The sequence below is a fragment of the Ixodes scapularis genome, unplaced genomic scaffold (assembly GCF_016920785.2).
Source record: "Ixodes scapularis isolate PalLabHiFi unplaced genomic scaffold, ASM1692078v2 PGA_scaffold8__174_contigs__length_109621045, whole genome shotgun sequence".
NCBI lineage: Eukaryota > Metazoa > Arthropoda > Arachnida > Ixodida > Ixodidae > Ixodes > Ixodes scapularis.
Genome location: NW_024609883.1, coordinates 31,649,398 through 31,663,823, shown reverse-complemented (window position 1 = coordinate 31,663,823; position 14,426 = coordinate 31,649,398). Strand labels below are relative to the sequence as shown.

The window sequence follows — 14,426 nt, the reverse complement described above, 5'->3', positions numbered from 1 at the left end:
AATATTTTAGTAAAAAAACGTTTACTAACGACTCCCATTTTACTTCTTAGATGTGCGTGTGAATATTGCATCTAACCAAATTAAACTGTTGCTGTTGAATTCAGCATTGTAAAAGTAGCCTATGTTGCGTGGTCTTCTATTGCAAGAAAAGACCGTAGCACAAGTGAGGCTGAAACTAGGCAGGAGCTTAAGCTGAAAAACGCACATTCAAAAACACACAAAAGAAATAAAAAGAAGTGTAATCAAGCAAAATGGTTTCATGTCATCCCCCAAGGCAGATACATACACTGCGCTCCACTGTTAATACGAAAACAAAAAAATCACTTTTATTTGCAGTTTACTTCTTTGACAGCTATTGAAAGAGCTGAAAATTTGTCGCTCAGATCAGTGCCCCAAACGAGCGCTTTATTCTACACCAATAGTGTACATAAACACCAAGGTACCCTATCACAAACCGAAGCATACGAAGAAGAAAGGACTCATTTAATTGGGGAAAAAAAAGATATAAATGGAGCACTCACTTTCGCTAAGTTTCACTGTCTTGATGCCTAAAGTAACCGAATAAAATATCTGTCCGTTTGCCGACTGCTTTAGTTTTTGGTCTTTAGCCTTTAATTTTTGGCTCTGGAGAGCCGCGGCACCGCGGAATGGAGGCAGCCCGTACCACCGAGGCCCGCGGTGTCGCGTCTAAAGAACATGGTAATGTGATATACGTGCAAGATGACGACGACATGGGTTGTTGGTATTGGGGAGGATGGCAGCCCGATTCGCAGAAGTCCAGACTTCGTGTAGGCGGGTTGGGCGGGTGAGCAGCGAGCCATGATGATCTTGCACGCCGTTCGATCAGTGCATGAAGGAGCACCAGGAACATGATGGCGCTGTTCCTCACTGGGGTTCACTGGGGTCAGAGCATCATGCTCCAAATTCACTGGCAGAATTCACCGTAGAACGGATCAGTTGCAGAAGGCTTTGAGGAGCGGAATGATGTGGGGATTACGATGAATGATGTTTCACTGAGATGTCAACCGGCATGGAAGATTTGCAGCGATGATTTGGCTCATGTTTTTCGTCTTGCCACAGGTCATGAACGTGTCAGCGCGTGGGTCCCCTTCCAGCTGGCAGCACGATGACGGCTCAGCTTTGCTCCGGTGTACAGGCCGCGAGCTACCGTCCGCCACGCGCTCGTCGACTACATGTGTTTCCTGCTGGGATCAAGATCATAGAGGACCTCGCTTGTGCTATGCCATCCTTTGTGACACCAACGGCAGCGTCTGCAGAGGCGCTGCTGTTGATGTCCCTCCCCAACATACTAACCACCAAACCAAAGAGGTTTTGGAAAATAATCCATCCGGCACTATCACTTTCATTGCAATTTGTAGATGACGACGGATTTCCGCTTTCAGGTAAAAACGGCGCTCTTGCTATTAATATTTTCTCCTGCTCCACCTTTACTTACGAGGACTTGCTAAATACTCCCGGCTCGTGCCAATCCATTCACCCTGTTATGATTCCTATCTTAACTGACCGCACTGGAGTACTTAAGGCGATAGATCAACTGAAGGTGTCCTCCAACTCCGGGGATGACCAAATTAACTCTAAGGTATTAATAAACACTAAACACATTTCTTCCACTTTCCTTTGCGACATATTTTTACAATCTCTTAAACTCTCTGAAGTTCCATCCGACTGGCAAATTGCTAACGTCACACCCGTTCATAAAACAGGCGATCGTCAACTAATTAGCGACTATCATCCCATCTCGCTCACCAGCGATTCGTCTTCTTCTAATTGCTGAGGGCAGACGTGTTTTCTTAGCGCTCCGCCGAAAGCGATTTCTGTATCCTGTTTGGGGGGTGCTGGCCCCCCGGACACAACTCCAACCAACGAGGACAATGCCATGGACCACCAAGGGACCCCCCGTCCAGCGATTTTGAACCCCACGGGGTCAATTTTGGCGAATTTGGAAATTAAGAACATGGATACCGTGGTAAGCCTAACCTCTGGCACCGGCGGTCCTCAGACCTCAACAGGTGCGACGCAGCTGCCCACGCCAAGGGACCTCTCGTCCAGCTGCCCACACCAAGGGACCCCCCGTCCAGCGATTTTGAACCCCACGGGGTCAATTTCGGCGAATTTGGAAATTGAGAACATGGATACCGTGGTAAGCCTAACCTCTGGCACCGGCGGTCCTCAGACCTCAACAGATGTGACGCAGCTGCCCACGCCCAACGTCACGACCATCGATATCCAACTTGACACCGGACTTCTCATGCATTTGGGAATTGCCAAGGAAGATATCGGAAAGCTGATAACTGGATTTCTAGTCAATTACGCTCAAGGGACATTGAACCTAACCGGAAGCTCAAGTCCGCAGGGCGCCGCGAATGAGGAGGTGAGCTCTTGTTTTTTACACGAGTTTCCGACGCTGGAAGAATCTCAAAATTTGGAAAAGCCCTTTGCTAAGGAAAGCAAAGCTCAGCCCGACGGCACTGGTACTGACATGATGGGAGGGAATGCCGGAGACGACATCGAGCACCTAGTCGCAAATAAGCGCAGGAGGAAACTTCCAAAGTGGACAAATGTAGAATCGGACGACATAACAGCTGCGGAAAACACGCAGGAAACTCAGGCGTCCGTGCAAACCGTCGTTATCAAGCCCATCTGCAAAGAGAACGTTAAGAACTTTACAGCGAGGGAAATTAGGCGAGCCGTAGCAGAGGCAGGAATCGCAGAATCCGAAGACTACAAGATTCAAATTCAGCCCAGAGCTAATACTATCGCGCTACCCACCAAGGACGAAAAGATAACAGAAAAACTACTCCAGGTGACGGAAGTGAATTAAGACAAAGATTCATACGCCCTGAAACCCTACAAGGCAATGGGTCACAATCAAGTGCGCGGGGTTATCTACCTGCATGGAGACAACAGCGCTGAAACCCCAGAAACACTCATCCCAGACCTGGTATGTCGAACCGCAAAGATCGTCTTCGCAAGACTTATGGGCAAAACTAGCAACGCGGTCGTCATCACGTTCGAGGGCACTAGGCTACCAAAGAACGTAATGTTCAGCAGAGAGATCTTCACTGTGAGGCCGTACCGTCCCCGGCCCGTCGTATGTTACAATTGCCATGGAATCGGTCACAAGAGCGATGTATGTCCTATCAAAGAAAGCAGATGCGGCCATTGCGGCTACACACACGAGGACGATATGAAACAATGCAACAGGGAACCCAAGTGCCGAAACTGCGAGGGGCATCATGTCGCCACTAGTGAGGCGTGCCCGAAAAGGAAGATACCCGAAAAAACGAAACTCCGAAAGCAGCCACCAAAACACCAACCAAGAGAAAGCTATGCCGCGGAAGCCACGGACAATCGAAGACCACCTGCAGAACAGCCCGGGGTCGAAGCCAAGCAAGGATCAACGCAAGGAATGATTTACGAAGAGCAGGGCAAGTGTCTGGCCTGGATGCCCGAATGGGCCCAACCGAGGGCAACTCTGGTGCCGGCAACGCGACCGCTCAAATCACCCTTCGACGCAGAAACTGAGCACAACAAACTTTAAGAGGAGATGTCACTTGGCTTCAAGATGATTTTCCAGACACTAGGCGAAATCAGGAAAGAGATAGCAGAACTGAGACATGCACGACGTTAGAAGAATGACGACCGGACGAGCAAAGACGGATGTGACCCGCATCGTACAATGGAACTGCAGCACGTTTACGGCAAGAAGTGCGGAACTTAAACTGCGCTTCGAACGACAAGTGCCACCAGAATTTCTATTACTTCAAGAAACGAGAAGCCCGAACATGACCCTACCCTGCTATAACTTCTACTTCTACTTCATCGAGACCGTCCCAAGCCCCTGGGAGAGGAACCCGGTGACTCGGAAGAGATGGGCGGCTATCGGAGTTCTTCGGCATCTACCACAGGCAAAGCTTGACACCTCCGTGCTATGTTCTAGCGGCAGGGAGGTCGTCGCAGTGAGAGTCAGACATGGCGGGCTCAAGATGGTACTCGCTTCTATATACATCAGACCCATAGCCAAACCAAAGGACGGAGAGACGGCAAGCTGGATCCGCGGCCTAGTTGAATTAGCCGACGGAGACCCACTGATTGTGGCCGGGGACTTCAATGCCCCCCACAAAAAATAGTGGTACGCAACAAATACGAAAAAGGGCAGGGAACTGCTGGAAATCATGAGAATGGAAGGCCTGGAACTTCAAAATGAAACTGGAGTGAAGACGAGGCTCGCTAAGCAGCAGAGACAGAAGGATACCACACCGGATCTTACGTGGACCATGGGAGACCTGACCCTCGTGTGGAAGCCATGGAGGGACACGTTGGGCAGCGACCACTACCCCATCGAGTTGAAGGTAGCACACTGCGCTGGGAGGAAATGCCGAGAGATGAGACGTATCATCAAGTGGGATCGCTTCAGAGAGATTGTGACCCAAAATATTGGGAACGACAGGGACATCGAGGTCTGCATAAAAGAGGCGCTCACGGGGTCGGTGAAACGCGGGAGCCCCACGCCAGACACACATCTGATAAATCTTTGGGCTAGCCGGCTCCAAGCCCTACAGAAGTACAAAAAAGTTAGAACGACACCGCAAAAAATTAAACTCAATATAGCCACAGACAAAGCCACCAGGTATTCGAAGAAGCTCGGCACGACGAGATGGAGGGCGCACTGCGGATCCTTCAATGAGAAGACCGGCCTAGGGAAAGCCTGGAGGACCTACAGAGGCATGGACGGTAAAAGGCGGAAGTCAAGGAATGCGTCACACTCCGACTAAACATAACCGAAGAAGAAATGGCAGTCAGGGCAGGCAAACGTTTCTTTCCACAAGTTAGCGCAGCACCGCCGAGGACTAGCAAAACATCCGAAAGTACCCACACCCTTGAGGCACCAGAAGAACCTGGGATGGAGGACCAGCTTAACATGGGAGAACTGTTGGAAGCCTTATACACGGCCAACACCGGCAGCGCACCGGGTCCCGACGGCATTACGTACCAAGCCCTAAGGAATCTTCCCGAAGAAGCCGAAGAAAAACTTCTGAACAAATATAACGAAGTTTGGAACTCCGAAGTGCTACCGAGACAATGGAAACTCTCGTGGGTAACGCCCATCCCCAAACCAGGCAAGCTCCAAGACAGGATAGGGAATCTAAGACCGGTCTCACTTACATCGAACATTTGCAAAACAATGGAAAAAATTGTTCTCCGAAGACTACAGTGGTACTTGGAAACTCACAACAGGCTCGATCCCAGACAAACGGGTTTCAGGGAGGCGATGGGAACCCAGGACAGCCTCAAGCTCCTCTACGTGGACGTCATGGCCAACAAGAATCAGCAAGACCCACGCCTCGTCGTCGCCCTGGACATTAACAAGGCCTTCGATGCCGTTTCACACTGGGCAGTCATAAAAGGAGCTAGGAGGTGCGGAATCCAAGGAAAATCCCTGGCCTTCATACAATACTTTCTGCGGGGCAGAAGGTTCCAAATGAAGATTGGCAACACTAAAGGACTCGACAGCCCGAACTGCAGGGGTGTACCACAAGGAGCAGTGATTTCACCGACACTCTTCAATATGGTGATGGCAGAGTTGCCTACCAGGCTTCGGAATATCGATGGTCTGGGCTTCACCATATATGCAGACGATGTCACGCTCTGGACACGCACAGGCTCCTTGGGAGACCAAGAACAGACGATGCAAGAAAGTATAGATGAGGTCGCTCGATATCTTTCTGAAGTTGGGATGGAGCCATCACCGGATAAAACACAGTACATGGTTGTGGCCAGACCAAGGGACCATAGGAAAGGAATAGCCGACCTAATACGCCTTGAGATCAATGGACAGGAAATAAGTATCAAGATACTGGGAGTCACCTTCGAGGAGGCGGCCCGCACCACGAGGTGGATACCCCAGCTACAGAAGTGGTGGGCACAAGGTCTCAAGCTCATCCGAAAGATCGCGAGTAAGTCCTGGGGCGTTGACGAGAAAACCCTCAGGATCTTAACGGAGGTAGTACTCACACCCAAAGCATTGTACAGCTGCAACTGGCTCAATCTGACCAGACAACAGTGAAAGAAACTTGAAAGGTTAAACCACCAATTGACGAGGGCAGTCACAGGCCTTCCAAAATACACAACTATAGAAGACCTGAGGAAAGAAGCCCTGATGAACACTATCGAAGAGCGTGCCGAGGTTCAGAACATTGCCCAATTTCAACGGCTCGAGAAAACAGAGCACGGACGCAAGCTCCTAGCAATTCTAGGATACGACATGCGAGACAGGCCCCCGCTAGAGCAACCGCAGCCTCCATGGCAAGATAACTCCATCACCGACCACAAACCTATGTCGAAGACTCTCAACCAAGGGAAGCGGGCTCGAGCGGCCAGACTACACGCAAGCTGGTGCGAAACGCACGCGACAGAAGATGAGTTGCGGTACACGGACGCCGCCAAGACAGAGGACGCCACGACTACGTCGTGGTACGATCCACGAAGAAATGAAGAGAGCACCGAAATACTTTCCGAGGGGACTTCTATCAGAGAGGCGGAACTGAGGGCTATCTTGGCGGCGGTGAAAGACGTACTCAAGAAACAAACCCAGCCAGGCAAGGCACGAATTTTTACGGACTCGCAAGAATCAATACGTGCGTGCCGATGCAGCAGAACAAAGAGTCGCACGGTAAAGCAAATAAAGAAAGTGGCAGTGAAGCTCCGCACAAGGGGCACCATACTTACAATCGAGTGGCTACCCGGACACAGTGGCATACCCGGGAACGAGAGGGCACACCGAGCCGCAGCAGGGACAGCCTGTAGCACTCACTCCGCACCAAGCAGGCTCAACCTCTCGGGAGAAGATGAAGGCGGGAGCAATGGACCCGGAGGAACGGGCCGAACTCGCCAAACTGGAGAGAAAGGCCTACCTCCGCAGCCAGCTTCCGCCGACAGACAGCAACATACTGGTGGGATACAGTCGGTGGGAAACCGTGAGGATTCGAAGAATAAGAACGAATACTGCACTTGCACCATCCAAACTAGTATTTTTTGGCCTGAAAGAAGATATGGACCCAACCTGCACGAGCTGCTCGGAAGGAGCCGAGGCAACATAGCAGCATCTGCTCTGGGCCTGTAACCGCTCATTCACACTGGAGGCGGATCCGCGTTCGCAAAGCGGTTGCGAACGCGGTTGTATAAAGATCCAGTACAATTGCACGCTCACTCGATGACATCAAGTGCGCGTGCAATTGTACTGGATCTTTATACTACCGCGTTCGCAACCGCTTTGCGAACGCGGATCCGCCTCCAGTGTGAATGAGCGGTAAGGGCCTCGAGCATCATAGAAATGATGCTCTGGACAAGATCCAGGGCGTAGACAAGCCTACTACGTTCGAGGAGTGGACCAATCCAACGGGCACTCTTCAGCACAGGAAAGCCATCCTCGACTCCTTGATACAGTATATCAGGGAGTCGGGTGTACATAGCCTCATCTAAGACGTCACTACCATCATCATGAAATCTGCCTCGCCCCCTTACCCCTCACAACCCTTCCCCTCCCGTCTAAGGAGCACAACTCCACAGCGGGTGAACCCCTCATCAAATAAAAACATGTCTCTCTCTCTCTCGCTCACCAGCGTTTCATGCAAACTCTTGGAGCATATTCTCTATTCTAACATAATAAACTTTCTAGACTCTTATAACCTCCTTTTCAAGCACCACCACGGATTTCGCAAGTCATACTCATGCTAAACTCAGCTAACAGCATTTCTAACTGATGTTTACTCAAATTTCGATTCCAATGTTCAAACTGACGCCATTTTCATTGACTTCTCCAAATCATTTGACAAGGTCTTTCATCAACGTCTTTTACTGAAACTAATAGATATTACTCTTCACCCCTTTGTAGTCAATTGGATTTCCGAATTCCTCACTAATCGCACTCAGTACACTTCTATTAACAATGTAAAATCAGCACAGTAACGTCTGGCGTCCCTCAGCGAACAGTCCTTGGCCCTCTTCTTTTTTTAATCTACATTAATGATCTCCACCATGGCATTACTTCTGAAGTACGTTTGTTCGCCGATGACTGTGTCATCTATAGGATAATTCATTCACGCCACGATCGACTAATCTTGCAGAACAATCTCCAACTTATAATTCAGTGGTGTCATAAATTGCAAATGACTTTAAACTATGATAAATGTAAATTGCTATCTTTCCCTGCAGCTCACATGTTCTATCATCCTCTTACCACCTTTCTAGCATCCCAGCAACTGCTCGTTCATCGTATAAATACCTAGGAATTCATCTGACATCTCACCTGTCATGGACCACTCACATAACATCTGTCAGCGCCGATGCTAAGCGCACTCTCGGATTTCTTCGCCGTAACCTCAGAGAAGCTACATCCCCAGTAAAGCAGCTAGCTTACACTACCTTGGTCAGAACTAAACTAGAATGCGCTTCTTCCATATGGTCACCGTGGCAGGCGTACCTAACTAACAACCTGGAATCAGTTCAAAGCAGAGCCCCCCGTTTGATTTATTCCGACTATCAGGATTTCGCCAATCAGCTAACCTTGTCACTTTCTCACCGCCGCAGGGTGTCTCGTCTTTCTCTTCTTCATGGGATATTCTAGGTTATCTCAGACAAAGTATGCTATCGCCTCCTTACCGCATTTTCCCTCGTCTCGACTATTCTTGTAAACTCCGTTTGATTTCATCGTCAACCGTTACTCACCAAATGTCTACATTACCATTGGCCATTGACGATAGGAACTCACTGCCTGACGTAATTGTCCCCTTATCTGACACTAAGAAATTTTCTGCAGCCATTAGCACATTTTTTCTAACCCATAACTAGATATCAGCGTGACTTTGTTGATAAATAGTTGTTTGTTTGTTTTTTGAAGTGTTTATTCCCTTGCTTAATGCCCCCTGAGCCTTCAAGGAATAATGAGTTATGATGATGATGATGCTGATGACACGGGGGAAAGCAGTTCGTCCAAAACGACGCCGAATTGTCTTGACTTCTTCGCCGTGTAGAACTTGCGCGCCAGATCCTTGCCCACAACGTTATTGAAGACTGACTTCAGAAAAGGGTCATCGCCGACGGCCACCTTCAGCGTCTCCCTCTTCCACACCACGACCCTGCAGGCTCCCAGCGCGGTTGCGGTCACCTGGTACAGGTCGCTCTCGGGGACGTCGAACCAGTCGGAAGACTCGAGGAACTCGTACTTACCGACCATCTCGACGGGACGCCGCTTCCTTGACACTAAAAGGTCGCCGCTGACCACGAGGGAAAGGTTATCGTTGCGGGAGACCTTTTCGACGACTAACTGATCCCGTTTGCTGAGATCTCGAGTTCCCCTGACGCTGTCGGCGATGCCCCGGAACTGATGACGCGTCACCCCCAGCGGTCGGAAGAGGTCTTCGAAGACCGTCTCCAGCTCGGCGGAGAACGAGACGGGCTGTAAGCCGCGGACGAGCACGATGATGTGGACGAGGTTGATGAGCGCAAAGAGGGCGTTCCACAGGAGTGTGTCGAAAGCGCACAGGATGACGTAGCCCCAGAGCGCGTAGAAGAAGGAGCCCAGACCGATGACGACCCGCAGATAGAGTAAGGTGTACGGTCCTCCGGGAGTAACATAGGACAGCAGTAAGAAGAGGTTGGCGATTTGGAAAAGGATGTGGTTGGTGTTGAGCCAGGCGGGGCAGATGCCTCCTGCGGGTTCCAAGGTCGGAGGGGCCACGCTGGCCTTCGCATCGGGTCCGCTCGTGTTCACAGCAGGAAGAAATAGGAACTTCGCGGAATTCGCCATTTTGACACTGGGACCGTTGGCACCGCTGTTCGAGTATTGGAGACGGGGTGGATGGAGAAGGTCGTGCTAGGTCGTGCAACTGGAAGAGGGCGCGTGCTCCATTTCTCGTGACTAGTACTACTTCTTTGTTTTCTTCTACTTGATGTCTTCTTTGTGGAGAAGGAGCAACCTATGCTCTGTTTAGGAGGAAAAAGAAGTGTCACCCACCCCGTTTGTGTTTTACAAACCGCTCCTGGTTTTGGGACGTTTTTCACGCCGTACCGACGGTTTTCACCACTTCTGGGGTCACGGTCTCAAAACTAGACTCTTCTTCTTGGAGAACATCAGGTACCGGGGCAACCTGGGTGCCTACAAGGCCAGCTATGGCCTCCGCGGCGGCTGACCAAATGGACGCCATCGAACCAGTTGTTCTAACTGAAGAGACCGCTGAGAAAGACCACGCTTACCATATTATCCCGCCAAGTCAGCGACCCCACGCCCCTGTTAAGCGACGATTTGACAAAACCGACGACTCCACATCACAAGAGTCCACACCAGCCAAACTGCTCCTCAGCAACTGCGATTCAATGGACGCATCCCAAGCAGAGGGAGACAACGAGGGATTCATCCTAGTCGAACATCGCCGTAAAAGGACAGCAGGCATACCTGTGCTGTTCACTCCAACGCAAGAAGGGAGAAGATTACAGCAGCTAAACCCGCTCAAGCTAAATGACGAAGTCAGGGCAGCTGCAGGCGCACCCTTCGTACGCCATCGATTTACAGCCAGGGGAGGTCTACTCGTTGACGTAGCAGAGCCGGCGACGGTCAACAGGCTCCTGAAGGTGCGTTGCCTGGGAGAGATCCTAGTTCTGGCCACCATCCAGAAAGCGTATATGCAAAACAATGGGCTGATCAAAGGAGTGCCTGACTGGTACTCAAACCCAGAGATGACTGGATTCCTCGAACCAGTAGGAGTCATTGCAGCACGGCGCCTATACCAACGCAACGGCAAACCAGACGAAACAGTGCAGCCAACAGATAAAGTGGTGATCACTTTTCGCCCTAACACAGAACGCCCTGCCAAGGTTAATCTCGGCTTCACACGACATGAAGTGACTGACTATGTCGAAGCGCCCCCAAGATGCTTCAACTGCCAAGCTTTGGGCCATGTGGCAAAATACTGCAGTGCCACCGCGATCTGCAAGAGATGTGGAGGAACACATGCCACCAAGGACTGCAATGGCGAATCAGCTGTCAAATGCGCGAACTGCGGCGGAGACCATCCAGCCGATTATGTCAACTGCAAAACTCGACTTCAAGCTCTAGCGAAGAAGAAGAGTTTTATCAGAGGCCCCAAATTTTTCAAAAATGCGGATTGCACAGAGGTGGAACGTGATGCATTACGCTTAAAGGCCACAAGCCAAGATGACATAATCACCGCGGAGAGGAAACCAAGGGTTAAGGCTCCGAATGACAATGCAAAAAATAAGAAAGCCAAAGCTGCTGGGACAAAAGAGGGAAAAAAGCAGACCTCTTCCGAGAAAGAACAAGTAGTGGAAGCACATTACTTAAAAGGTGCTGACACCGACACTACCGCCACCTCAAAGACTAATACCAGAGGAAAGAGATCATACAGCGACATCGCCACTGGAAAAAGACCTCAGAATTCGAAAATCGGGAATTTAGTTAGTCTAATATTTTCTGTTTTACCAAACCTCATTGCCAACCTACCGTCAGGTAATTTCAAGACCATATTACAAGCAATCATGTTTTTCCAACCGGCCATTACAGAAATGACACGAAACTTCGACCAGAGCCATGATTGACACTTCGAAGCGTCAGCCGCAACGAAAAGCAATAAAACGGCGAAATGTACTGATTCTCATGCAGTGGAACTGTGCCGGGCTGAAAAATCGTCATGCGGAGCTTTCTTTGTACTTAGAACACTTCCCTATTCCGATACTTGCATTGAGTGAGGCGGGTCTCCCCAATGACCGCAGCATTTCTGGGTATTATTGCTACAAAAATCCAACCATGCATCTCTCAGAAAAAAAGGTGTATTATTACACCCCTTGTCCCATATAATACACCCCAAAACTTCAATTCGACGTACAGCGCCCCATATTCGAAGAGGCGGCCCCAAAGTTTACGAGGGGCTTGATAGCCGTGTGGTACAACTTATTAAGATAGCTGATATGCGTAATATTGACCACAAAAAAGATTATCGCAGTTTTCTTGGCCGCACTGCAAAAGCTCCGTGTTTTCTTTCTTTGGTCTTTGATACGTACTTTAGCAATTTAATAAGTAATATCGCACCGTTATCAAGCCCCTGGTAAAATTTGGTACCGTCTCTTCGACTATAGGGCGCTGTACGTCAAAATGAAGTTTTGGGGTGTATTATATGGGACAAAAGGGTGTAAGGTGATACCCGTTTTTTTTAGAGTGATGAGCGGTTTTCCTGACGGGAGTGCAGCCCTTTATATTCGAAAAGCTCTTCCACAACACCAGATTGACACGAGCGATTTGTGCACCCAAGATATTGAACTGGTAGCAGCACGTGTCATGTTGACCGGACGGAGTTTGTGTGTGGCATCCATATATGTCCGTGCTGGAAAGGGTGGAATCAAGATTTCTGAAGTCGTAAAAGAAATTTGCCAGCGCTGTGAGGACCCAATCTTACTTTGCGGAGATTGGAACGCACACCACAGCCTTTGGGGAGCTAGCAGAGACGATACTCGTGGCCGGGCGTTGGCAAAATGCTTTGAAGAGTGCGACCTCGCTGTTGCAAACGACGGCAGTCCGACCTTTTTTCGTCCTCCTGATACGTATAGCGCCATTGACATCACTGCTCATTCCACAGACCTATGCGTAAATTATACGAGAAACCCTGATACCATGAACAGCGACCATTATCCGATATTTTTAGATCTGCATGGATTCCGTGGAACTAAACAGCGTATTCGATATGTTACTCCCTGGGATTCATTTCGAGCACATATGGAAAAATCATCAGAACCCATATTACAAGCAGTCTTGACCAGCGCAAATCAGGCCACCATCAAGATAAAGCTCCCAGAGAGCCTGATCTCACGTTGCTCAATCTTTGTGCAGCAAGAAGACAGGCCCAACTAAAACTCCAAAGGAAGTATTCCAGCGCAAACAAAACCGATCTAAACAGAATCAATGCAGCAACAACACGATATTCGAAGAAAAAACAAAGCGTAAACACTGGGACGACAACTCTGCATCAGCAGATGCAAATAAACCTGGAACCCAAATTTGGCGAATCCTTGATGTTTTCATGGGCAAACGAGATCTCCACCTATCACACGCGTCGATGTCGTTTCGGTTGGGCACAAGTCTAGAGGAGGCCGCAGAACAATTTGCAGACCAATTTTCTTTAATCGATAACAAGACAGTCAGGACGTATGACGCTGTGACTACATCGTCCCCATTAGATGCTCCCTTCAACATCGAAGAACTACTATCGGCTTTAAAAGAGTAAAAGAAAAGCGCTCCAGGACCGGATTAAATAACAAACCAGATGCTGCAAAACATACCAAATGGACGCCTACAAGAACTTCTCAAGTTTCTTAACTATATATGGGAAACAAATGATATACCAGAAAATTGGAAAACAGCTTGGGTCATTCCAATCCACAAGCCTGGTAAACCACGTGACGCGCCATCGTCCTACCGACCCATCTCACTTACATCTTGTGTTATGAAGCTCATGGAAAGAATGATACACGCTCGACTCACCTGGTGGCTTGAAACCAATCACTTATTACCACACGAGATAACAGGACTCAGGCGTGGGCTATCCTCTCAAGACGGCATTGTAGATCTATTAAGTTCAATTGAACAGAATCACCACGACAACAAATCGACATTAGCGGTATTTTTTTACATTAAAAAGGCATATGATAACGTTGATCCAGTAGTTGCTCTTGAAAGGTTGACAACCATCGGCATCACGGGAAAAGTCCAGACGTTTGTACAAGGCATCCTCACGAATCCAACCTTCAAGGTTAGACTAGGCGCGTCTTTTAGTACATCTCGCAACTGTGCTCAAGGACTACCACAAGGAAGCGTACTCTCGCCAATCCTTTTTAACACCGTTTTGGCCATGTTACCAACATCCCTCCCAAAGTACACTCTCCCCATCAATATATCACTGTACGCAGATGACATTTGCATATGGGTCTCAGCACATCGACATCATGGTCTTCGACACGCCGCCCAAGCAGCCATTACGGGAGCGAGCAATTATCTACTTGATTGTGGTCTACAGTTCTCACAAGAGAAAACTGCGTTTATACTTTTTCCTGGAAAAAACCGGCGAAGCACAAAAATTACTTTGACTATTTATAACGTCCCCCTGCGCCGTGTTCGACAGCACAAATTCTTGGGAATCACACTGAACCCCCGCCTCAAATGGCATGCGCAAGCCACTAACGTGATAAAATCAATGATGACAGCAAGAAATGCCATTCGTAGAGTGGCAGGACAATCATGGGGAAACTCGCCAAGCTCTATGATACGTCTCCATTCATCCCTTGTTGTCAGTCGTATTCTATATTCATTACCTTTCATTAGATTATCGCCGACAGACTCT

General features: G+C 49.1%; 1 protein-coding gene and 1 pseudogene across 1 annotated transcript; one reads left to right on the top strand and one right to left on the bottom strand.

Annotated features, from left to right (window-relative positions):
- The first annotated feature begins 2,878 nt into the window (after positions 1-2,878).
- Positions 2,879-3,652, top strand: LOC120842236 (annotated as a pseudogene).
- Positions 3,653-8,968: 5,316 nt separating this feature from the next.
- On the bottom strand, positions 8,969-9,829 carry LOC121833547 (blood vessel epicardial substance-A-like). Its single transcript, XM_042286949.1, has one exon. The coding sequence runs from the start codon at positions 9,827-9,829 to the stop codon at positions 8,969-8,971; it is 861 nt and encodes a 286-aa protein (XP_042142883.1).
- Between the last annotated feature and the right edge of the window lie 4,597 nt (positions 9,830-14,426).

Excerpts from the sequence above, each read along its gene's own strand:
- LOC121833547 (XM_042286949.1), bottom strand. The coding sequence starts at position 9,829 with ATGGCGAATTCCGCGAAGTTCCTATTTCTTCCTGCTGTGAACACGAGC.